Source organism: Enhydra lutris, unplaced genomic scaffold (genome assembly GCF_002288905.1).
Source record: "Enhydra lutris kenyoni isolate GAN:26980312 unplaced genomic scaffold, ASM228890v2 scaffoldscaffold28, whole genome shotgun sequence".
Taxonomy (NCBI): Eukaryota; Metazoa; Chordata; class Mammalia; order Carnivora; family Mustelidae; genus Enhydra; species Enhydra lutris.
Window position 1 is genome coordinate 5,299,422 of NW_019154112.1, and position 24,544 is coordinate 5,323,965.

Here is a 24,544-nt window from a genome sequence, read left to right on the forward strand (position 1 = left end):
CCTCTTGGCTTGAGATGCTCTCATACGGTAGATTTTTCTTGTACCGCCTTATCGTTTCTGAAGGCTATGTCTGCCTTGTGATGACACCTAGACTGTTTCTTTGGGGGGAACTTACTTTTTCTTCCTAGGACTCCAAGCAGCATTGTCTCTCTTGCTTAGCTTCAACCCCCATCTACTCCTACTCGGAGACAGCTAAAAGGAGCCGTGACAACATAAAGATTGCTTTTGCAACCACAAGAAAGAAATTGCTCACTGGGTTGCCACCCACTTATTTTGGAAGTTCTTTCCTAAAATGATTATTGTTTTGTCTTGAATCCTTTCACAGGTCTTTATTTAAGAGTATATTATTGAAAAATTAAAAGAGTATATTATTGAGAGTTTCATCCTCTTGCTTGGTGAAGGGTATGTAGCACTGTCCCCTTCATATGGCCACGACCCATAATGCACACTAAGACATGAATGACTAGCCTCCCCTGCAGCCCTCATGTATTTATTTATTACACGAAATAAATTTATGTGGTGGAATTTAGGGAATTTTTGGATGAGATATATTTAGGTAAGGGGATAACTCCCATCCCACCTTACCCAGGTGTGGTGTATGACTCTGTAAGGAACAAGGAACAGAACAAGTTCTTGTGAATTTGACTCTTCTCCTAGGATTTGGGGTGTAAAGGGAGGGGAGAACTAGGTGGGACAGAAAGGGCTGTATGATTCTCTGGAGTTGTTCTAATATGCAGCTATATATGACTACTGCTGGCTGATCCAAATTGAGATGGGCTGCAAATATAATGTACACATGGGATTTTGAAGATGTAGTAGAAGACCAGAGTGTAGACTACCTTGATAATTATTTTCATATTGATTTATGTTGAAATGATAAAATATTGATTATATTCATATAAGTAATAGTATGATTATTAAAATTAATTTCACCTTTTGAAAAAACTTTTTCATATGACTACTAGAAAATTTAAAATTACATATGTGGCTCACATTATATTTCTAATGGATAGCATTGCTCTAGAACTGTGTATCCAGTATAGTAGCCAATAGCTACATCTGGCTGTTAAAATTAAATAAATGAAAAAATTCCGTTCCTCGTTTGCACCAGCCACATTTCAAGTACTCGGTATAATCTATAGACCATGAAAGATTTTCATCATCACAGAAAGTTCTTTAGGACAGTGCGGCTCTAGAGGGTCCTTAAAGGCTACATTTTTGGTTTTTTTTGGTTTGGGTTTTTTTGTTTTGTTTTTGTTTTTGTCTTTTGGTGAAAAAATTTAGATTTAGCTAGCTGGACTCAGTTTAGATGATCCCAGTTTTGTTGGCAACATCCAAAGCCTCAGTCAGGAGCCAGACGAACATATGCCGCCCTCTTTCTATCAAGCCTGATTTCAAGGTGTTGACCTTGGCCTTGTCAGTGTCCTAGAGTTTCTTCACAGCCTGTTTGATCTGGTCCTTGTTAGCCTTGACATACATAATGAACACAAGTGTGTTGTTGTCTTCTATTTTCTTCATGGCTGACTTGGTGGTCAGGGGGTACTTGATGAGGGCATAGTGATTGGGCTTGTTTCCCCTGGGGGTGCTCTTTTGAGGGTATTTGGGTTGCTAGGTGACGTGCGGATCTTCTTATTTTTTTGTGACTGTGGATGCCTTTCAACACCACTTTCTTGGCCTTCAAAGCCTTTGCTTTGGCTTCGGCTTTGGGAGAGGCAGGGGCTTCCTTTTTCGCTTTGACACCATCTTTGTGAAAGGGATCTACTTGCTTTTTCATTAAGGGACACCATAGCCTGGGATGTTGGGCCCTTGAGTAACAAGCATACCTCTCCCTTGGTATTGGAGGTAAAATTATTGGAAACTGGTGGGTCGTTGGCGACAGTTTGGCTTGAGGTGGGGCAGCACTATCTCTTAAAATAAAATTGGAACAGTGTCTATTCTAGCCTTCAGAGAAGAGGCTACTGGTTGATGGGGAGGAGTGTCACCTGCCTGTTTTTAACGCTTCTTCCTTAGGATGAGACCTGTGACCCAAAAATTTTCTTTATCACTCTTAAGGCCATGCCGTCCTCATCCTCAACCTCAGCTCATTGGAGAATTTTAATTACTCATTTATGGAGACTGTTTACCATTTATGTCTCATATATGATTATGTGTTTGTAATTAAATATGTTGATAATTGGTAATTCTATTTGATTTTGATTTTAATTCTAGACCCTATTTTAATATGCTCAGTCTCTATAGTTTATTGTTCTTTTTCATCTAAATAATTCCAATGGAGGGAGCATTGCTATGAAACCCTCTTCCTCCAATACCCTCAGTCATACATTTTTAAGTAGGATGGTATCACCCAACAGCAGTTGCAGATTGGCTCTTTCTTTTTATTATTATTTTTTTTAATTTTTATTTTTATTTATTTTTTTAAAGATTTTATTTATTTATTTGATGGACAGAGATCACAAGTAGGCAGAGAGGCAGGCAGAGAGAGAGGAGGAAGCAGGCTCCCTACTGAGCAGAGAGCCTGATGTGGGGCTCCATTCCAGGACCCTGAGATCATGACCTGAGCCGAAGGCAGAGGCTTTAACCCACTGAGCCACCCAGGCGCCCCTGGCTCTTTCTTTTTAAACACCTTTATTGAGATCGAATTTACATTCCATAGAGTTCACCCATTTAGAATATACAACTCAGTGTTTTTTTAGTATATTCATGGGGTTGTGCAATCATCACTACAATCTAATTTTAGAACATTTTTGCCCTCCCTAAAAGAAATCATGTACCTGTTAGCTATCACTTTTCCATTTTGTAGCTCTTTTTTTTAAAGATTTTTTTTTTTAATTTGACAGATAGAGATCACAAGTAGACAAAGAGGCAGGCAGAGAGAGAGAGGAGGAGGCAGGTTCCCTGCTGAGCAGAGACCCCGATGTGGGGCTCGATCCCAGGACACTGGGACCATGACCTGAGCCGAAGGCAGAGGCTTTAACCCACTGAGCCACCCAGGCGCCCCTCCATTTTGTAGCTCTAAGTAACCACTGATCTATCTTCTGTCTTAAGTTTTGCCTGTTCTGGACATTAAAAAAATGACTCTTTGGTGAGGTGTGGGATCTTAGCTATAACTATAGCTTGTCCTCTTCCAAAGCTTAACCCTGCATGATAAAATTTTATTCCTTAGTACTTAATTTCTTTCATTGGGTTTTCTTGGATATCACATGAGGAGCATTGACATTGACTTCATGGAAGCTACACAAAATCTGGTGAATAGATGGCTATGATTATAGGACTTTCTTCCAATTGATTGCTCACTCTTAAAGTCATACGGTAGGAGTGGCCTGCACATGTCTCCTGGCTGCCTTTGGCTACCTTGTCGGGTTGTAATATTTGAGCCTCACTGCTTTTGTGATTTCAACTTTAAGAATTAAATAAAAATAGTATATACTTGATTATTTAATTCTACAAGTTATTCAGCAAATCATTAACTAAGTGCTGAAAAGAAAGAATATTGACCCAGTCTGAATGAATACCTAGCAGCTAGATTAGCTAAAAGATTTTTTCTCATATCAAGCAAAAGTTAAAAGTTAAGTTTACTAAGGGGTGCCTCAGTCAGTAGAGCATGTGACTCTTGATCTCAGGGTAGTGAGTTCAAGCCCAACTTTGGACAAAGAGCTTCCTTTTTTATTTTTATTTTTTATTTTTTTAAAGATTTTTATTTGTTTATTTGACACACAGAGAGAGATCACAAGTAGGCAGAGAGGCAGGCGGTGGTGGGGGGAAGCAGGCTCCCTACTGAGCAGAGAGCCTGATGTGGAGCTCGATCCCAGGACCCTGAGATCATGACCCGAGCCAAAGGCAGAGGCTTAACCCACTGAGCCACCCAGGTGCCCCTAGAGCTTTCTTTAAAAAAAAAAAAAAAAATCACTAAAATTAATTTTAAGAAATTTATTTAAATTTTCCATTTTTTTGCTGAAAAATACTTTTGAATAATTAAAAAATTTGATTATATTGCTGTTGTATATTTCTATAAATTGCTAATTTGCATGTATAATTTGATACATTATAATTTATATAAGAAATAGGTTTCATTAAATGTTACTCAGCAAATATATTTATAAAGTTGTTAAATATTAATAACTTTAAGTTTTAAATTTAACTTTTAATTGAAAAGAATAATTTAGTCTTTTGTCACCCTGTATTGAATAAAAGGAGTAAACTTTATACTTTTTTTTTTTTTTAATTTTATTTACGTATTTGAGATAGAGTGAGCAAGAGAGAGCAAGAGAGAGAGAGCATGAGGTGGGTGGGAGAGGGAGAGGGAGAAGCAGGCTTTCCACTATGCAGGGAGCCTGATGCTGGGCTTGATCCCAGGCCCTGGGATCATGACCTGAGATGAAGGCAGATGCTTAACTGAGCCACCCAGGCGCCCCTGTACTTATATTCTTTTTATGTATAAAGCACAGACGGACATAGTACATAAACAGATATATAGTATATCCATGGTACGAAAATTTCACAAAGAGGCAATTAGGAAAAAATATCTAAGTAAGTTCCTTAGAAGTAGTGATAGTGAACAAAAAGATTGAGAAAAAGGAACATGAGTGTAGGATGGTGATTAGTCCAGAACTTGAGGTGGTGAAATCCAGACAAGATGGAAATGGACCAGCTTACACCCAGAGGATCCCATGGTATTTCCCTTCACCATAATAAGAGATAGAAATGTAGAACAGAGTCGGTCAGACAATATACATATGTAAGAGAAGTAGTTTCTATTCTAACTACTCTACTAACAATTCTTAGAGTGTAGTTGGAGAGGTAAGGTAGCAGTAGGGAAAGTTTGGGATGCCAGGTGGCTCAGTCAGCTAAGCATCTGCCTTTGGCTCAGGTCATGGATCTTAGGGCCCTGGAATCAAGTCCAACATTGGGCTCCATGCTCAGGGGGGAACCTGCTTCTCACTCTGGCTATTCTGCCTGCTGCTCCCCCTGCTTGTGCTCTCTCTCTCTCACACACACACAAATAAATAAATAAAATCTTGAAAAAAAAAGAGGGAAAGTTCATTCATTTAGTGAGAATTAAATGTAAATTCAAGATAAACATAATATAGTATTTGACTTAATGCTAGAAATTCCAGTTTACCTACAATATCCTGTATGTATATTTTACAGTTTCCTTGTTAGTGCATTGTTTGGTGTTCCATAGTACTGTGTATGTATTTTATGTAAGGATTGTATAATTAGCTCTGAGGCCAGGATATGAAAGGAAATAATGTGGCTTCTGTTTGGGGGAATTTGGCTTATATCTCTCCAGGTATTGGGCTGAGGAATAGCAATCCTGGCATTGTTAGGTTTTGGGGAACCAATCAATCAGAATTTTAGAGTGTGTCTGTGGGATACCTAGGATTGTAATCCCTGAATCCTGAGTTTTGCTGTTTCTTTTGCCTTTCTGGAAATCTGGCAGCCATTTACAGAGATAATATACTTTTTTTGGGTGTTGTCCGTTGACCATTATAAATGAAGAGAGGAGGGCCTCAGACTTGTACATCACTTGACATCATGGCGTTTGAGTTGCACTTGTGTATCAACCAGGCTTTTTTTTGTAGAGAAAGAGGGGAGGCAGCCGGGGCGTGGGGGCCAGGGCTGGAGGGTAGAGAGAGAAAGAATCTTAAGCAGGCTCCACACCCAGTATGGAGCCAGACGTGAGGCCCAGTCTCACAAACCGGAGATCATGACTTGAGCCAAAATCAAGAGTTGGTCACTTAACCGACTGAGCCACCCAGGTGCCCTCAGGCTTTGGAACTGATCCTCAGAGGATTGAAGTACTTCAAGTGCTATTTAGGTTTCTGTGTTTCTTCTGCCGTTGTTCACCTTTATTTTTCTTTTATAGGTGTCTCCGCAAACAGACTCATGGGCGGTGCAATGCAGCTTACTTTCCGCAAGATGGCATTTGACTATTACCCCTTCCACTGGGCAGGTAGGACAGTTCTGAATGGCAGCAGTGCTAGTGCGTCCCAGGTACCCGTGTACTGAGGACAGATTCCTGGGTTCATTCCTGACTTCCTAACAGGAGGGTGTGCCAGGAATTGCAGCTCAGAGGGGTGTTGGGAATAGCCCTCTTCAAGAAACTTGTCGGGTCTGCTATTGATGATTCTTTATCAGTGGTGGGAAGAAGTAGGAGGAGAGGCATTGGTTGAGATGTTGCTTTTGACTCTGTGCTCTGCCCCTTACTTCCACTAGTTTTAGAGCCTTTTGAGTCATCTGTGGTCAAAGATAGTGGTAGTCAGCAGCTGGCCTTTTAGGGAACCCTAGGGAAAAATCACATGTGGAATCCAGAAGAACTTGAGTGTTCCCACTAGAGAATTTTTACTTACCCCAGAAAAGTCTGGATTGGGGTGAGGGATCAGATTCTGAACTATGACTATTCCAATGGAAGGGGAAAATTAGAATGTTGGATCATGATCTTGGACCAAAACCTTTTTGCTTCTTTGTTGCCTAGGGGACAGTTGCAAGCATTGGGTACGGCACTGTGAGGCTATGGAAACTCGAGGCCAGTGGGCCCAGAAGTTGGTGATGGAATTTCAGAGTAAAATGGAGAAGTGGCAGGAGGAGACAGGTCTCAAACCGCCTTGGCACCTGGGAGTAGATTCCCCCTTCAAGAGGAAAGCAGGTAGGTTACAAGGAGCTGGAGGACTCCCATTGCTTAGCCTCTTGCTTTTACTTTAGAATATCCAGTGAAGATAAAGCACTGGACTAGCTAATTACCCGAACCTCAGCCCAGGGAAAGACATCAGCAACTTTTTTTCTTTGCAGAGTCCTAGCTGTCTTTAGGAGTAGCTGCAGTGTTGAGGAGAGGTTGTTGTCACCTTTATTCCATAGGCTGTGACCTTGAATACAATTTTTTAGTTCCTTCTAGGAGTTTGACGGTTTTAAGCTCTCTTTCCTACATACAGCCTTAGTGATCTTAGGATTTTTACTTTCCTAATTCTATTAGTAATGAGAGTTGAATGTACCTGATTCTCTTCCCTACCTTCTTATTTTTATTTAGATTCTCTCTCCAGTCCTCGAAAGAACCCCCTTGAGAGAAGCGCCTCTCAGGGCCGACAGGCTGCCTTTCGGCCTCCCGCCTGGAATCGCTTGCGCTCTAGCTGCATGGTAATACGGGTGGATGACTTGGACATCCACCAGGTGAGAAGCCCAGGATGCTGGGAGACACGGTTGGAAAGGGGTGGAGCAGTATATTTGGAAGGCAACAGGTGTGAACAAGATTGTGGAATTCAGGGGCTGCTTCCCTCACTTCTGAGGGGACAGATAACACTGGTCTGTTTCTTTCTAAGCGCAGATGGCTGCTGAGAGCAGGACCTGGGGTTCCCCCGGTTCCCTCTGATACCCTACTACAAACCTGCCCCTGAGAGAAATGAACTTGCAGATAGTGTGAGCAGGTGTGAGAGCGCCTGCAGTACGTGTGAGAGGCACGCTGCTCCCTGTGGCAGACTTGGCAAGGGTGACAGTGGCTTTCTAGGACTTCAGAGGAAATTGAGGATATTCTATTCTCAAGGCTGTATAGGTGCGAACAGCAACTTGTGTGTGGTTGTGTAGGTTTCTACAGCTGGACAGCCGAGTAAGAAGCCATCTACACTCCTTTCCTGCAGTCGGAAGCTTCACAATCTTCCCACTCAAGTCTCGGCCATTCATATTGAGTTCACAGAGTATTACTTCCCCGATAATCAGGAGCTTCCAGGTAAGCATCTGATCTGGTCACTTCTTTTTCTTTTTTTTTTTTAAGATTTTATTTATTTATTTGACAGAGATCACAAGTAGGCAGAGAGTCAGGCAGGCTGGGGTGGGGAGGAGGCAGGCTCCCTGCCGAGCAGAGAGCCCAATGTGGGGCTCGATCCCAGGACCCTGGGATCATGACCTGAGCCGAAGGCAGAGGCTTTAACCCACTGAGCCACCCAGGTGCCCTTGATCTGGTCACTTCTTACTTTTTAGCTCATGCTCTGCACATCTGCTAGCCTTGGGGCCATGGCTTGTATTCTCATTTGTCGCTAGGAATTTTAGGTGTTCGAGCTAGTTTAGCACACCTTTGTTAAAAACTCCGCCTTGTATAAATATGCACCTTGCTTTCTTCATAATAAAATGTATATCAGCTGGTAAGTAGGAGTTGAGTTGCTACTCTGTACACAGCGATTCTTTCTTTCTTTTTTTTTTTCTTTTCCTGCTTTCTAGTTCCCTGTCCCAATCTCTACATTCAGTTAAATGGTCTGACATTTACTATGGATCCTGTCAGCTTGCTCTGGGGAAACCTCTTCTGCCTGGATTTATACCGCAGTTTGGAACAGTTCAAAGCCATCTACAAGCTGGAAGATTCCAGCCAGAAAGATGAACACTTGGATATACGACTGGATGCCTTCTGGTTGAAGGTAGGGGAGAGTGGGATTTTCATTCCCTGTTGGCAGCCCTAGCTGCATTTCTCCCAGGGCTATGATTCAGGGTTCTGCTCTGTTCCTTTAAGAAAAACAGTGTAACAGTCCAAATGGTTGGTCTTTTATGCATGTATTAATAGCAGGTTGTGGAGCTACTCGGGTGTCCATTCTGAATTGGGTTTCATTTTCTTTCTGAAGGTTAGCTTTCCGCTGGAGAAGAAGGAGCAGGCTGGGTTGCATCGTCCTCAGGCCCTCGTCTTTTCTGCATCGGGCATGACTGCCACCAATACACGTCATGCCCCACATTGTAGCTGTCCAGACCTTCAAAGTCTCTTCCGAGGTTTTGCAGCTACTGAGTTCTTTCATTCCAATTATGTTCACTTTCCTAAGGTTCCAGGTGGTTTTAGCCTTCTGCACATGCTTTTTTTACATCATGCTTTTCAGATGGATTCCCGCCTCCCTCAACCCAGTTCCCTCCCTCCCCAGAGACTTAAGGCTTCCCAGGATCTGTGGTCCATCCACTTCACCCAGATCTCCTTGGACTTTGAGGGAACAGAGAACTTCAAAGGCCATACCTTGAATTTTGTGGCCCCCTTCCCCTTGTCCATTTGGGCCTGCCTACCCCTCCGCTGGCAGCATGCTCAGGCACGGAAGCTCCTTTTGACCACAGAAGGCAGGCTGAAACCATCTGCTAGCTTTGGCAGTCCTGTCCATTCTGAAGCCCTTGCCCCTGATGCTATGCCCCATCAGAGGTCAAAGACTGAGCATGATTTGAGAAGCCTGTCAGGCCTTACGGAAGTCATAGATGTTTTGAGAGAAGGCAGCAGTAATGTGGACAGCAAAGGGCCTCTGGCCGAGCTTGAGGATGCCGCAGATGTTCACATGCTTATACACTCCCCTGCACATGTCCGCGTGAGGCTTGACCATTACCAGTACTTGGCTCTGCTCCGCCTGAAGGAGGTACTACAGGGTCTTCAAGAAAAGCTGACTAAGGACACAGAGGCCATGACTGGCTCTCCTCTGCAGGACCAGACAGCTTGCATCGGGGTCCTCTTCCCCAGTGCTGAGGTGGCTCTGCTCATGCATCCTGGCCCGGGGGCTGTTGAAGCTGACTCTGCAGGCTCAGATACCACCAGCCTCATCGATTCAGAGCTGTCTCCATCAGAGGATAGGGAGCTGAAGTCTGATGCCTCCTCAGACCCAGGCCCAGCAAGCCCCGAGAAGGTTCTGGAGGATAGTGGCGTTGAAAATCCAGATGCATCCCAGGATATGCCAGTGCCTCTCCATAGCAATGGAGAATTACAGGATTCAGATTCTCTTGCACAGCAGGAGGCAGGGAAGGGCCATGAGGCAGTGAATTTCTTACAGGCCAAGAGACTGAACAGAGTTCAGGCATCTGCCTCACCAACTGTGTTGAAGCCCCCAGGTGGCAGGGATCCTGCTGTGAATGGACAGGCCGAGATCATCCCCTTAAAGAACATTGAGGGAGAATTGTCAAGTGCTATTCACATGACCAAGGATGCCACAAAGGAGGCTCTGCATGCCACTATGGACCTCACCAAGGAAGCTGTGTCTCTGACTAAGGATGCCTTCAGTCTGGGCAGAGACCGCATGACCTCCACCATGCACAAGATGTTGTCCCTGCCCCCAGCCAAGTGAGTGGCTATCTGCCTTCTTCATTCACCCTGTTTCTTCCTCCTAACTCTGGTCGTTGGGCCTAAGGCCTCCTGCTGTGTGTATTGTTAGACTGGGGAATGGCATAGAATGGCCTCTTCAATGTAGCAAAGCCTTTAGTTTTCAGTGCTGTGTGCAGGGCAGTGGAAGAATTTTCTGGCTACTTAGAGGATATAGGTATACCAACTGGATAGAATTATTTTCAAGACTACATCTAATTCTGTGATAGGAGAAGAACCAGAAATTGGATTTGCACCTGCCTCCATATAGCTTAGCCTATTCTTGGGCAGTTTTCAAGTCAACATTTACTGCTACATAGGATTTTCTCTCCTCTACTGATGCACTATTATTGATACAGATATACTCTGTGAGAATAATAATAATAATAATGATACCTGGCATCTGTATGATATTTTATTGTTTTTAGTGGCCTTTCACATAATATTTTGTTTGATTTGCTCCTCACAGCAACCCCATGAGGTAGCAATTGAAATTCCTCAGATAGAAATATCCTCTGTTTATAGCTGAGTGAACTGAAGTTTCAGAGGATGAGCCATGGGTCCTGTATCTTGTAAACAGAGAAGCTGGGGCTTTGGATTTGCTCTCTCAGGTATACCTCATCAATGTCAAAGTAATAGAGAAGGAAGAATTTCATATGCTCATTCAACAAAAATTTTTCAAAAAATTTTTGTTGAATGAGCATATGAAATTCTTCCTGTGTCAGACACTGAAGATACAGTAGGGAGTAAGCAGAACAATACAGAAATACATAATCAGAAGAGTGGAGAGGTATGGACTTTTCCATTGGTGCCTTGTGGTTTTACGAATGATAATGAAGACTGTGGGAAATCTTTGTTGGGATGCTTTGTGGTTTGGGGACCATGGTTTGAAGAGCAGTGGCTTTGGAGCTTTGTCTAAGTGGATTGTGGATCTAAGTGGGTCTCTAAGCAATGTCAGTGTTACTACTTGGCTAGGCACAGATAGCCTAGAACGAAACCTTGAAGGGATAAATGATATAATAATACTAGGCAACACTTACAGAGTGCTTTCTTTGTATCGGGCACTGTCCCAAATCCTTACAATATTAATCCATTGAATTCTTGTAACAACCCTGTAAGACAGGTACTAGTATCAGTCTGCATTTTACACATGAAGAAACTTGCTCAAGATCACACAATTCATGAGTGATGGGGCGAGGACTAAGAGGCTGGACTCCCAGCCACCAAATGTGTCTTTCTAAATGGAGAAGCGTAAAGGAGATGGGAAAAGAGGAGAGGGAGGTGATAAAGGGAAAAGAAAGGTGTCTGACACAAGCCCCTTTTCAACTCCCAACCTTGACTTGCAGATGACCCCAGTCCCTTGGCCTCTTCTCAGTCCTCTCTGTCCTTGGCTGTTCTGTGGCGTTAGCCTTGCCGTCATCCTGACCGCTTATAGCCCTGTGCAGCCCCTCACAGCGCACTTCTTGGCAGGAGTCAGTCCTTCCTTCTTCCTTGGCTGCTTTCGTCTCCCTTCTGTCCTATAAACCTAACTGCTCACTGCACTAGGCTCTCTGTAATCTGATGACTTTTATCATAATCTTTATGTTTTAAGTTATAAAAATGATTTGTGTTCATTTTGTCGACAATGTAGAAAAAGAAGAATAAAGAAGAAAACGAAGTCCCTTGTGACAACACAGTGCAGAGATAGCCATTATTCACATTTGGATCTGTTTTCTTCCAGTTTTTATACCTTTGTTTGGGTATGCACGTGAACGCTTATATGTGTGTTCACATACACCATACACAAATGTTATTTTTACTGTAATAGAATTATTTCTTTATCATCTAGAAAATTTCCAGTTGTATTCACTTAATGTTTGTGAATCATTTCCCATTCATGAGGTGTCTGAAAACATAATTCTTAATTGCTCTGTTGTATTCTGGCAAATGGATATATCCTAATTTATTCATTCATCCCACTGTGGGAAGGGTTTTAGTGTGTTTCCAGTTTTTCTCAGAACCAAAGCTGTTTTTTGTTTTTGTGAACATTACTCTTTATGCATATCTAAATCTTTAGAATGAAAATCTAGAAGCGAGTTATTTTTGGGTCAGACGCTGCAAACATTTTTAAGTTTCTTGGTTTGTTTGCCAAACTTTAGGAAGGTTCATATCAGTGTACTTTTGTACACTTTCTCTCTAGGTTATTTTATTCTTCTCCTGACCTCTGCTCTAGTCTGTATTTTCACTTCTGACTTTTCTCCCCTCCCCTTCTCTTCATCGAAAATTATGTACCACACATAGTTGCCCATGGATTTCCCAGGGGTGTGGTGAACTTCAGATACATGAAAATAAATTCCCTATCCCTCCACAGACCAGTTCTTTCTTTTTACAGTAGTATTGTTCTCCTGCCTCTTCCAGCCATTTGTAGGATTCTGACTGTAATTCCTAGAGCAGGGATTCTCAGACTGAAGCATGCTTCGGAATCATCTAAGGGGCTTCTTAAAACAGATTGCCAAGGGGCGCCTGGGTGGCTCAGTGGGTTAAAGCCTCTGCCTTCGGCTCAGGTCATGATCCCAGGGTCCTGGGATCGAGCCCCGAATCAGGCTCTCTGCTCGGCAGGGAGCCTGTTTCCTCCTCTCTCTCTCTGTCTGCCTCTCTGCCTACTTGTGATCTCTGTCTGTCAAATAAATAAATAAAATCTTAAAAAAAAAAAAAAAAACAGATTGCCAAGTCCCACCCTTAGAGTTCCTCATCCAGTAGGTCTGAGACAGGGCCTGAGAATATGCATTTCTAAGCCCGTTCCCTCTCCCCGTTGATGCTGATGCTCCTACCAAGATGGAACTTTGAGAACACTGCATTAGGGAGTCTCATATCCATTTTTGCTGTCTGTTCCTACATGTGGACTATTTCCGTAAACTATTAATTGATATCCTCATTGGAGGTATTTTCCTCACTAGCTTGTTTGAAAGAGCCAGGTCAAACTTCTTAAAACACAGGTCTGATCTTGTTATTTCCCTTCTCTAAAACTTTTAGGCTTTTTTCTTCTAACCCCTGAATTTAGTTTGAACTTATTAGTATGGCATAATCAATTATTATGATATCTCCATGTGGCACTTTTTGTTTTTTTTTTTTGTTTTTTTTTAAAGGTCTTATTTATTTACTTGACACAGAAAGAGAGAGAGAGATCACAAGTAGGCAGAGAGGCAGGCAGAGAGAGAGGGGGAAGCAGGCTCCCTGCCGAGCAGAGAGCCCAACGTGGACCCTGAGATCATGACCCGAGCTGAAGGCAGAGGCTTAACCCACTGAGCCACCAGGTGCCCCTTGTTTTTTTGTTTTTTAAGTAGGCTCCACACTGGGGCTTGAACTCATCTGAGATCAAGACCTGAACTGAGACCAAGACTCGAATGGGTAACAGACTGAGTAACCCAGGTGCCCTGCACTTTACAGTTTTTTAATAGACTGTTTTTTAGAATAGTTTTAGGTTTATAGGAATATTGAGCAGAAGGTACAGAGATTTCCCGTATATACCCCCTATGCTTTATAGTTTTAAAAGCACTTTCATATATAATCTTTTATCCAGGTTTTTCTGTAATCTGGCTGCAACGCCTGTGGTAAAAAGTGGGGGCGGGGGGAACACTTAGCAAGAAGTTAGGAGACTTGGGTTTTTCTTAATTCCGTCTTTAACTATGACCTTGGGTCAGTTTCTTCTTCTATAAAATGGTAAGATTAAATGGTAATATTAAAAGATCTTTAAAGTGGTTTTTTTTTTTTCACTGTGTTGTGCCTTTTTAACTTTATCTTCTACTGCTCTTCCCAACAAAACCCAAGCTCTAGCTGGGTTAAGCTACTGGCTCCCAAGGTACTTTTTGTTTTCCAGCTCCATGTGTTTGCTCTTGCTGTTTCTTCCCCATAGAATGCTCCTTCCCTGTCTCTTCACAGCCCTTCAAGGGCTCCTTCAAATGCCATCTCCTTCTACAAAGCCTTTCCTGATACCCGTCTTCACATCCTTTCCCTTTCTTTGATATTTCCCTTTCTTTGATATTGCCCAGCCTTTGGCTTGTACCTCTGTCCCTCTCTTATGGTGTATGTGATATACTCCCATGTGTTGGTAGGTGTTTCTGAATCTTGTCTCTCCTGATCATTTACACATTCATGGAGGACAGAAGATGCCTTGTTCATTATATTATTCACTCCGCACCCCTACCTTGTGCCTCGTATTATGCCTTATATGCAGAAGTTTTTCAGTAAATACCTGTGGAATGGATGTGGATGGCTTCAGGTGTCCTTCATTTGTACTGGGGCTGTAGGTAGTTTGTCTCTTTGTATATGGGATGCCTTGAATAAACTTGACATTTAATGTTGATATGGCAGAGCTACTTATCCAGTTTAAAATGCCGGATTCAGAAAGGCCAGCAGTTGAAAAATGGTGTGACCCCCTTATAGAAGATAATAGTTGACATTAAAGTTAATAATTGGGCTGAAAGGGATGGGCATTGCAAGGGAAAAAGCATACCTTCAAACCGTATTTGTAGGTTTTTTTTTTTAAGATTTATTTTTGCATGCATGATAGAGAGAGAGAGAGAGTGCATGTGCACGAGTAGGGGAAGGGACAGAGGGAGAAGCTTGACTCCACACTGAGCAAGGAGCCTGATACAGGGCTCGATCCCATGGCCCTGGGATCATGACCTGAGCAGAAGGCAGATGCTTAACTCACTGAGCCATCCAGGTGCCCATGGTTTTTATTTTTTAAACAGGGAGCCCATGGCCAAAATAGATGAGGGAGCACCAGCACCATTGAGTGGAGGAGCTGCCCGACTCCGATTTTTCTCCATGAAGAGGACAGTATCACAGCAATCATTTGATGGCGTTTCATTGGATAACAGTGGTCCTGAAGACCGGATTTCTGTGGACAGTGATGGCAGTGATAGCTTTGTGACGCTCTTGGAGTCTGGTAGGTGGCAGCAGCCAGGTGAAATTGAAGTCCAAAAAGGGTTCTTTCTGCTGCCTGTGTACCGGCAGGATACGGAAGGAGCTGAGATTTGATAAAACAGATATTTTCTTTTCTTTTTTTTTTTTAAAGATTTTTATTTATTGTTTGTTATAGAGAGAGATCACAAGTAGGCAGAGGCAGGCAGAGGCAGGGGTGGGGGAAGCAGACCCCCTGCTGAGCAGAGAGCCCGATGCGGGGCTCGATCCCAGGACCCTGAGATCCTGACTGAGCCAAAGGCAGAGGCTTAACCAACTGAGCCACCCAGGTGCCCTAGTATTTGTCCTTTTATGGCTGGCTTGTTTTACTTAACATAATGGCCTTCGGGTTCATTCACTCCATAGCATGTGTCAGAATTTTCTTCTTTTTTAAGGCTAATATCCTATTGTATGTTTATAGCACATTTTGTTAATCTGTTCATCTCTCTGTGGATACTTGGGTTGCAGTATTTTTTTTAAATGTGACCAAATACCACTGTCCTATTTTCAAAAATTAGCAATTCGTTAAATTCATCAAGTATCCAGTTTTCAAATTCCCAATAGTCTCATAAGTGTCATAGTGGTTTTCTTTTTCCACAGTTTTCATGGTTTTTGGAGATTGGATTTAAACAGAATTTTTTGGCTTTCAAACTCATTTCTTGTCTTTCTTATACAGAGTCTGGCCCAGAATCTCTTCCACCAGGAACTCTTCCAAATGTCTTGGACAGTGCTGGTGCCCAGGGGAGCCCTGCTGTGGATAGTTATGGCCAGGGGTCACCAGAGGCCAACAGTTTGGTCTCACCCAGTGGGGAAGACCTCAGCCTTCACCCGGTCAGCTGCTCTCCTTTCTTCTCCGCAGAGGGTTGGCTGTAGGCTAGAAGCTTGCAAAGCACTCAGCTAAGAGAGTAATCCTTTTACAGGTCTCCGTTCTGGTCCTGAAGGTGAGTGAGGTGTCTCTGGGGATTGAGGTACGTGGTGAGGACCTGGCTGTAGCCCTACAGGCAGAGGAACTGAGCCTCCAACAGTTGGGTACCGTGGGACTCTGGCAGTTCCTGCATGGACAGTGCTCAGGTGAGGATGCTGGGATTTATCTGGGGTAGCCCTAGCTTCTTGCTCCTGTCACTGGGCCCTGACCGTAGCTGTCCTAGTGCCAAGCCCTTGGTCCTTCTCTCCTGGAGCCATTAGGAGGAAGAACTCCAGTGAAGCCTCCTTCTTGCAGGGAACCTCCCAGAACTCCTTCTGGGGCTTTGCCTTCAGTAGGCTATTCGCCATCTTCACTTCCCAGGTGCTCCTTAAGTTTATTCAGGAGGCCACTGTCCTCTTCATTTGTTGTAGCTGCTGACATCCAACTATATCTGATCAGGGAACTTCTGTCATTCACATTCAGTCCTTTGGTATTTGTGCTTTAGAAGATGACAGGAAAAACCTGGGCTTATGGTGCATTCTTCATTTTAAAAGTATTTTTAAAACATTGAGATACTAAGGAATACTTACAAAATATATATGATATAAAATAATAAAAATACAATGAACCCATGTACACCATTGCCTAGTTTAATAAACAGAATAGTACCATTAACTTTCAACTCCCCTTTGAAGTCTCCTGAATCTTTCTCTGCCCCTCAGGAGAGAATCACTCTCCTGAATTTTGTGTTTTTCTTTCTGTTGCTTTACTTCACAACTCTTCTACGTGTTTGGTATCAGTGTATTATCTAGCTTTGCAGGTTTTAGAGTTTTTCTAAATGGGATTATAGTTTGTATTCTTTCATGACTGGCTTCTTTCTTTGATATTCTTCAAATTCTTCTAGGTTGTTGAATTAGCTATGATTCATTTTCATTACTATATTATATTCTGTTATATAAATATACTGTTTTTTGCTTTTTAAAAACAACTTTAGGCATAATTTGCATTTACAAAATTGACTTATTGTAAGTATACAATTTGATAAATTTTAGCAAGTTTACAGAGTTGTGCAGCCATTACCATCACCCCTAAAATATCCCTTGTACCCAGTATCCTATTTATTTCTCTATTCTGAACAGACATTTGGGTTGTTTATGGGTTTTGTTTGCTATTTCATATAGGATTGCCTTGAACATTCTTTTTTTTTTTTTTTAGATTTATTTATTTATTTGTCAGAGAGATAGAGGGAAAGAGAGAGCATGAACGGGGGAGTGGCAGGCAGAGGGAGAAGCAGACTCCCCGCTGAGCAGGGAGGTCGATACGAGACTCGATCCCAGGACCCTGGGATCATCACCTGAGCCGAAGGCAGACGCTTAACTGTCTGAGCCACCCAGGCACCCTGCCTTGAACATTCTTGTACATATCTCCTGGTATGTATGTTAGAGAGTTTCTCGAGGGTTCTCTTCTTGAGGATATACTTTGCAGGGTACTAGGGTAGGTATAACTTCAACTTTACCAGATAATGCCAGGTTGCAGTTATATCACTATATGAGTTGTGCTCGCTTTGGCAGCACATATACTAAAATATATGAGCTATTTCCTATTCTTGCCCACAACTGTGATAGTTCTTTATGGAATTTTGGGGAGATTAGCATGGACCCTGTGTGGCTTTTATCAGAGAGAAATGAGAACACCAAGACTTGGAGAAAGGAGGAGATGTTCAAATTTATCAGAGTTGAGGGTCCTGTGTTTTAAGAGCTTTCCCTCGGCCTTTAGCCCAGTATCTCAGATTTACAGCGAGGCCAGTGTTTTTTTGATCCTTGACTTCCCTTCCACCATGAGAGACATGATAGCAAAGTAGCCATGCCCAGTCTTTGCAGTCAGTCATTGTTGCCTACATTCGAGTCCTGTCCTTGCTACTTACAAGTTGTGTAACTTTGGGCAAGTTATTTTTTGTGCCTTAGTTCCTTCATCTCTGAAATGGGAATGATGATAATACTTTTGGCATACGGTTGTTATGAATATTAAATATATGTAAAGTGCTTAGAATAGTCCCTGACTGTAATTAATGTTTTCTTTTTGTCTCTCCTATCAAAGATATAAGCTTTCAGGAATCCTCAGCTTTGAAGACTGACCACATCAGGCCAGCTGTGGGCCTTCGCTTTGAGGTGGGGCCTGGTGCCGCTGTTCATTCCCCACTGGCCACACAAAATGGCTTCCTGCATTTCTTGCTTCGAGGCTGTGACCTTGAGCTGTTCACTTCGGTGCTCAATGGCCTAGGGCCCTTCTTGGAAGATGAGGAGATCCCAGTGGTAGTTCCCATGAAGATTGAGCTCCTGCACTCCAGGGTCACCTTAAAGGTGAGAAGAGCTTTTGAGTTTTACCCTAGACTTTGCCGGGCAAGGAATTCTGGCAGTGATAGCTGTTCACGTCTTCCCTTGTCGTGGTCCAAAGTGGCAAGAATCAAGTGAGGAAATGCATATTAGCATTCTTAGTGTAGGGTGTAGTAATACATAAATATGTTTTGTATCAAAATGTTCTGGATTTAGGTGAGGAGACCTTGTCTCTGGCCCCAACTTTGTCTCTGCCATGCAGTGTGACTATGTGTAAATAAGCCCATTAGGTTATCTGGTCCTCAGTCTGACCATCTCTAGAATGGGAGAGACTCAGTTCTGCTTCTCTACCTTGCAAGAATGTCTGGATACGTCATGGCATAAAACTGCTTCAAGCTGAATGGGAGGAGCCCGGGTTGTTACCTGAATTGCCCTGAGCTGGTTGGGGGCATTGTATGGTTCCCCTCTTTCCTGCAGGATGATATCCCCCCCATCTATCCAACATCTCCAGGCCCTGTCCCCATCACTCTGGCCATGGAGCATGTTGTGCTGAAGCGGAGTGATGATGGTGTGTTCCACATAGGCGGTGAGTTGGGCTTGTCAGCCTCCTGGCTTCTCTGCCTTTTTTCTCCTAGAAGGGGGGAGGCGATAACTAGGAATTGTTTGCATGTTGGCAGCAGTTTGTCATTTAGAACCTTAACTTTTCCCCAGCTCCTGCTCAAGACAGACCATCAGCTGAAGTACCTAAAGGTGAGAAGAGGCAGTCCCCCAAAGAACAGATGTTTCTGGTGCCCACAGAAGAAGCTTTTGGACAGCAGGTGAGGACCTAACTGAGCAGTACCTTTCCCACAGACTCTTAGTGGCTCTACTTACAGAAGCTGGTTAAACTCCGAGGGCTGCAAAGGTTGTCTGTGCTGTGTATAGCTGAGTAGTTTGGGCTCCTGTCACCTGGTAGCGACTTCTGGAAGTGCTTAATGGGGGATATAAGTCGGGAACTGTAGGTGAATGGTTGCTGATCATACATTCTGCCTGTTGCTGTCCTTATAACTGATGAACTTTGAAGACAGGCTTAGGTTTTTAGAAAGATCTGGTTGTGTTCTCTCTCTCTCACTAACCAAATTTGTGGATCTTTCTGTTTGAATTCTGACTCCTTGTTCCCTAACCAGATGTTTTTGCAAGGCGTGTTATCGTATTTATTAATTGTAAATTTCTTATTGTTCCCCAGGTGAAAGAATTGCCTATCCTACAAAAGGAACTTAGAGAAACTAAACAAGCATTGGCCGATGCCAACCAAGAGAAAGAAAGACTGCTGCAGGAGATTAGGAAGTATAACCCCCTCTTTGAGCTCTGATAGCAGTGGCTCAGCCATCTATGCCAAGGAGAGAGGAGATCACCAGCAATAGCACCAACTATGACAGAAGGCACCGTCCAGCATTGAAGAAGTCTGCTAAGGATGCCAGAGGGACTGGGGAGTACTCAGCTCGCTCCTTGGGGAGTCCTCTCTACTAGCTCTTCTGACTTGGGTGGAAGACAGGGCAAAGTATGACCATGTTCTAGAAAATTGGGGTCAGCTTTGCGTGTGGCTCAAACATCATGTCTTGCCTATACGAGGCCTTTCGGCTCTCTGCACACCAGGTGGAATCTTGTCGCCATCATAGGGCCATTTTACCACTTAGTTTCATGGCAGAGACATTCGCTTCCTCTACAACCTGTGCGAATAGGAGAAAGTACCCACCTCCTCAGTCACCACAGAGCCACCAAAGATTCTACATCCCAGAGCTTTCTGTAGCAGACTTGAAAAGTCCTTGGCCTGGGCTTTGGCCATGGTAGTAGATTGGAACAAGAAAGAGCCAGTAGGGCAGAGCCAGGAGAGGCACAAGAGTGAGGGAGACCTGGATGCTGCCTTTTTTTTGGAAAGGGGGCCAAGCTCATACCATCTTGGCTGATACTACAATCAGATTTTTCAGGGTTAAGGTTCTTTTCTATTATACTTTGGTCATTGTGATGCTGTGGTAGAAAGTAAACAATAGCAGTGGCTCCGTTGTGTCATCTTTCCCTTCTATAACATAATTTATTTGAAATTTAAATCAAGAAAAAAATACTCACTGAGCTAGGCTGAAGGTACGATGTGGTAAGAATTGCTAGAGGAGCTTGTGCTGAGCCCACGGTTGCCTGCCTGTCTTCCACAGCTGCACCTCAGAAGTGATTCCTCTGTCTCCCCGGGTCCCCGGCACAGCTGCTCTCCCAGCTCTGGGACTTTCTACCAGCACTCTCCTTTGCACTTGGTGGTTTGGGAGTTGAAAATGTGTTTTGAACTGTAATGTAAGCATCTCAACTTGTTGCCTCTCATACCCCTCTATCACTGTGGCTTTTTAAAATCATGTAATTTTGACTTAAGTAAAAACAAAACAAAACAAAAAAAACCCTTCAGCCTAGCTAGGCTTTCCCCTTGCCCCTTGAAAGAGTGATTCCCCTCCCTCTTTCTTTCTTACCTAATTCTTCCCCAGCATTCTACCCTCATCCATACTGCTCTGTAATATACTTCAGGCTGTGTTGATTGGACAGAAGTTCATCAGCTAACTCACCTTGAATTGGCAAGATGGTAAAATTAGTGATTTAGTGGTGTCACTGAAATCCTAATCACACATGACCTATTGGAGGAAAGAGAAATGTTTTCCTTTATGGGAAATCATGCCTGACTTGCATATTCTAGTTTTTTTGAGGATAAAAAGAAACATGCACTCAAGAAACAACAAGATATAATTTGTTCAGAATTCTAAAGAATTTTTGTTAAGGTTCTGCACTTAAAGCAACTTTTAAAACACCAGTTACTATGAGATATGGGAATATTTTTTCATTCCTAGGAAACAACTTGGAGACTTAAGAATAAACGTCTTTTTGGAGATAATGCTAACAGGGGAAGTTTCCTGGAGATGGATGCTTGGTTTAACCTTACTTAAGATTTTTATAAATTACCCGAAAGTAGGATATTATAATGCAGTCAAATGTCACTACTTTCAGGTAATGATAGGTAAACCAGAAGGGATTTAAAAAAACAAAGCAAACCACAGAAGGCCCACAAGCCAGGCTGTGACAACTCAGGAAAATGACAGGTGAGGTTCAGTCTAGAGAAGTGTAAAGTAATAGAAGATTCAGCAACCAGCAAGGCAGCAAGCTCTGTTAGAACTCAGCAAAGTAACCTCACCATTGCTGAGGGGAAGGAAGGGTCAGTGTGCTGGTCTGGCTCAAATGTCCCACCTGCATCATCAGGAAGGACTCATGGAGACAACGCAGAAAAGAGGACCTTATAGAAAACCATTTTACTGGCTCAAATTCTCTGTGTACTTGCAGTCACCTTTATCTCCAGAATATATGATGAAGAGAGGAAAGGTCCAGAGAATAGCAAAAATTATCGGGGGTTGGAGATACTCCCACATGAGGACACAGGTTTAAAATGTCAGCTCCAACTCTGGAAAGGTAAACGCTGAGGGTAGTGTGAGATGGGATATCCAGTCAAGGGGAAGGTTGTGCTCACGAAATCCTGCCACACCCTAGCTCTGGGGCTCAGCCTGAGCCGTAAGGACAAGAAAGCACTTCTCCCAGCAAATCAGAAATGTCAGGAGCTCATTGACCCAGAAGTGAGGCTGGCAGAGGCTATGTATGGGTGGCAAAGGTTTAAGAGGAATCCTTGTATGATGGCCTTGCAATGGAATTACAGAAAACTAGGGCTATTTGGTGAGACACAATTCGAGAGAGTAACTGTGTGTCCCTCCACAGACTCTCCCTTAGTGCTCCTTTGGAAGGCATAATGTTGAACAAAATGAAATCACTAGTCCTCTCAACTATGGCCTTTCTAATGTTGTTAGAGGAGGCCTTGAGGAGGAAGATCAGTAGCCGGAAAATAGAATCATTCAAACTTAGACTCATCTGAATTGGTTTAAAATCACATTCTGATTCTCTTTCCCTCCCCTCCTGCTCCCCACCCCTACCTCCACTACCCCCACCGTATCCCTCTGGTATCCCTCCGTGCAGAGAAAATGCCTCGTGAGCCTTGCTTGATAGAACATCACTGTAAGCTTGTGCTTGCTGGTAAGCGATAAAAACAAATCTGGCAAACATCCAGGCTAACCCCTTTAATGGCCAGAGTTCAGTCAGGTTTCTAGGCTCTCTGGAGTTCTTGTCCATGTGACAGATGGAGCCCTAGAATTTCTGACTCTCATACGTGGCATCCTTGGCTATTGTATCTTGAAATCCTCCTGCAGGAAATGTGGTGTAGGGGTCATCATCCCAGGAAATTTTAGTTCACAATCATCTTGTATAACTTCATACTCCTGTTGATTTGGGGAAAGACTTGTATAATGAAGAAACGTGAACTGGTTGGTAGTTCTCAGGATAAATGTAAAGAAAAAAAATAAGGAAGGAAAATAGTGCTTGGACTGTTTACGATTTCTGCCTTGGAGCTCTAAGACTGTGAACAAGAAATAATACCTCAAGAAAATGTCTGGAGTGATAGCACCACTATCCCTCAAAGACCTCAGCTGCTGCACATCGCCATTTCAGCTGTGAAACATTTACAACTCTGTATCATCTATGATTGTCGAGATTTCCTGTTTACAGGGATGTACTGGAGGTCGGCTTTCGTGCGTATGGACTGGTTTAAATGTCTCTGAGCTGAGCTGCAGGGACGTTTATTGATCTCAAATTTGTTTTCAACTCGCTGGAATAATTCACCTCATTTCTTTGACTTAAGACTGAAGGAATGGGTTCCATTCTTGTGACAGCTGCTTTTGCTGCTTTCTGTAATCTGACCCTCATCTTGCCATGGTCCTCAAACTTTATGTACCCTTTTCATGGTTCTGAAAGAACAGTTTCTGCATACGGAATGGACAAGGGATAAACACTACCCCACAACACCCCAGAATTTAAATGCTTCCTTTGAACCTATTTAACATGAGTTTCCCCTTATTCTAGTTCAGGGGGTAGTGGAAAGCAGGTATTTCAAGTGTTGCCATAGTGATAATGGAATTTACCATTCTAAACCTTTGCACTAAGGGTTTGTTTTTTTCTCATTTAACACTTGTCTAAACTTCTAAAATCATTTATAGTAACATCACAAAACAGTGGAAACAAACGAATATTGCTGCAATGCTAGTAGAATGGCATTTGGTTGAAAACTGCAAAAGCTGTCCTGACCTAGTGATTTACCATAGTCATTAGTGTTTCAAGAGAGGCTGGTGTGATGTACCATCCTTCCAGAGACTACAGCCCTCATCTAGATCTTCTCCCACCTTCTACTAGAGTAGGAATGTTCCCATTCACCTCTGATGGGTACGGATGGTAGCTGTTGTTGAGTGGGGATTTTTTCCCCCATCTCTCACAACAGACACAAGGAGAAACACTCTCGGAGAACCTTAAACTGTGAGGCTTTGCTAAATGGCTAGACTTGTGATGTATCTTTCTCCCTCATTGCTTGTAAGTTTTACCCTTTTCCAATATCTCAAACTGCAATAGATATAGTTCCTGTAATTGTTTAAAAAAATTTCTGTTAGAGCTGAGAGACTATCTGCTCCCGCCTCCTCCCCACCGCCCCTCTCCACGGTTTATTATCCAGTCAAGATTTAGCCTGAGTCTTACAGCATTTCTTTCTGGAATGCCCCACTGAAGTGTCTTCTTCACTGGCTAAATATATGTTTAAAGCCATGGGTTTTAATGTAAGATACTAAAAGTCAGATCTGTTCAACTTTGTGAGTCCAAGCTGTTTCCCCTCCATCAGGGTGCTGAACAGAACTGGCATCTTTTAAGACATGCTCAGGAAAGCTTCAAAAGAGAACAGCTTCAAAACTCTTCTCCCTATGACACTGAATGACCGGGGAAGGAATTCTTGCAGATTGCCAATTATATATGGTAGCCTTATTACTGCTAATCACTGTCAATAAAAGGTCACTCCATTCCCCTCTATTTGAGGACAACAATGAGAATGTGTCTGATGAACTGGAATACTGGTCAGTGTTGGGAAATTTTAATGTTGCATTATCTAATCAAACCTTGAGTGTACTGGTTCTGTGAACCACCTGAAAAAAGCAAATTAAACTTACTAAATGCTGGTTGTGGTCTATCTGTTTCTAGGAACCTGAAATATATGCGCTTTTACATTATTGTTAAGTGGCTTAAGTACTCTTTTATGAGATAAAATCTTAATGATTCTAATAGAAAATGGGAAGGGCTCAAATTTTCAAAAAAAGCCAAGACCAGTTCTATTCTGACACCAGAGAAGAATGATGAACTACT

At 42.9% G+C, this 24,544-nt stretch overlaps 1 protein-coding gene across 2 annotated transcripts in view; it reads left to right on the forward strand.

Moving 5' to 3' along the window:
• The window catches only part of LOC111152257 (UHRF1 binding protein 1), a 65,915-nt gene extending 41,555 nt beyond the window's left edge, over positions 1-24,360 (forward strand). Inside the window, exons 9-21 of one of the 2 annotated variants that reach the window (XM_022510706.1) lie at positions 5,867-5,953; positions 6,476-6,646; positions 7,025-7,164; positions 7,576-7,717; positions 8,206-8,399; positions 8,601-10,057; positions 14,809-15,005; positions 15,696-15,850; positions 15,940-16,090; positions 18,021-18,283; positions 18,734-18,842; positions 18,968-19,074; positions 19,482-24,360. In XM_022510706.1, coding sequence (XP_022366414.1) covers positions 5,867-5,953; positions 6,476-6,646; positions 7,025-7,164; positions 7,576-7,717; positions 8,206-8,399; positions 8,601-10,057; positions 14,809-15,005; positions 15,696-15,850; positions 15,940-16,090; positions 18,021-18,283; positions 18,734-18,842; positions 18,968-19,074; positions 19,482-19,607 — 3,299 coding nt within the window. In that variant the 3' untranslated portion in view covers positions 19,608-24,360. Of the gene's footprint in view, positions 1-5,866; positions 5,954-6,475; positions 6,647-7,024; positions 7,165-7,575; positions 7,718-8,205; positions 8,400-8,600; positions 10,058-14,808; positions 15,006-15,695; positions 15,851-15,939; positions 16,091-18,020; positions 18,284-18,733; positions 18,843-18,967; positions 19,075-19,481 lie in introns of those variants that run through there. The other variant, XM_022510707.1, reaches the window with a different exon arrangement.
• The last annotated feature ends 184 nt before the right edge of the window (positions 24,361-24,544 follow it).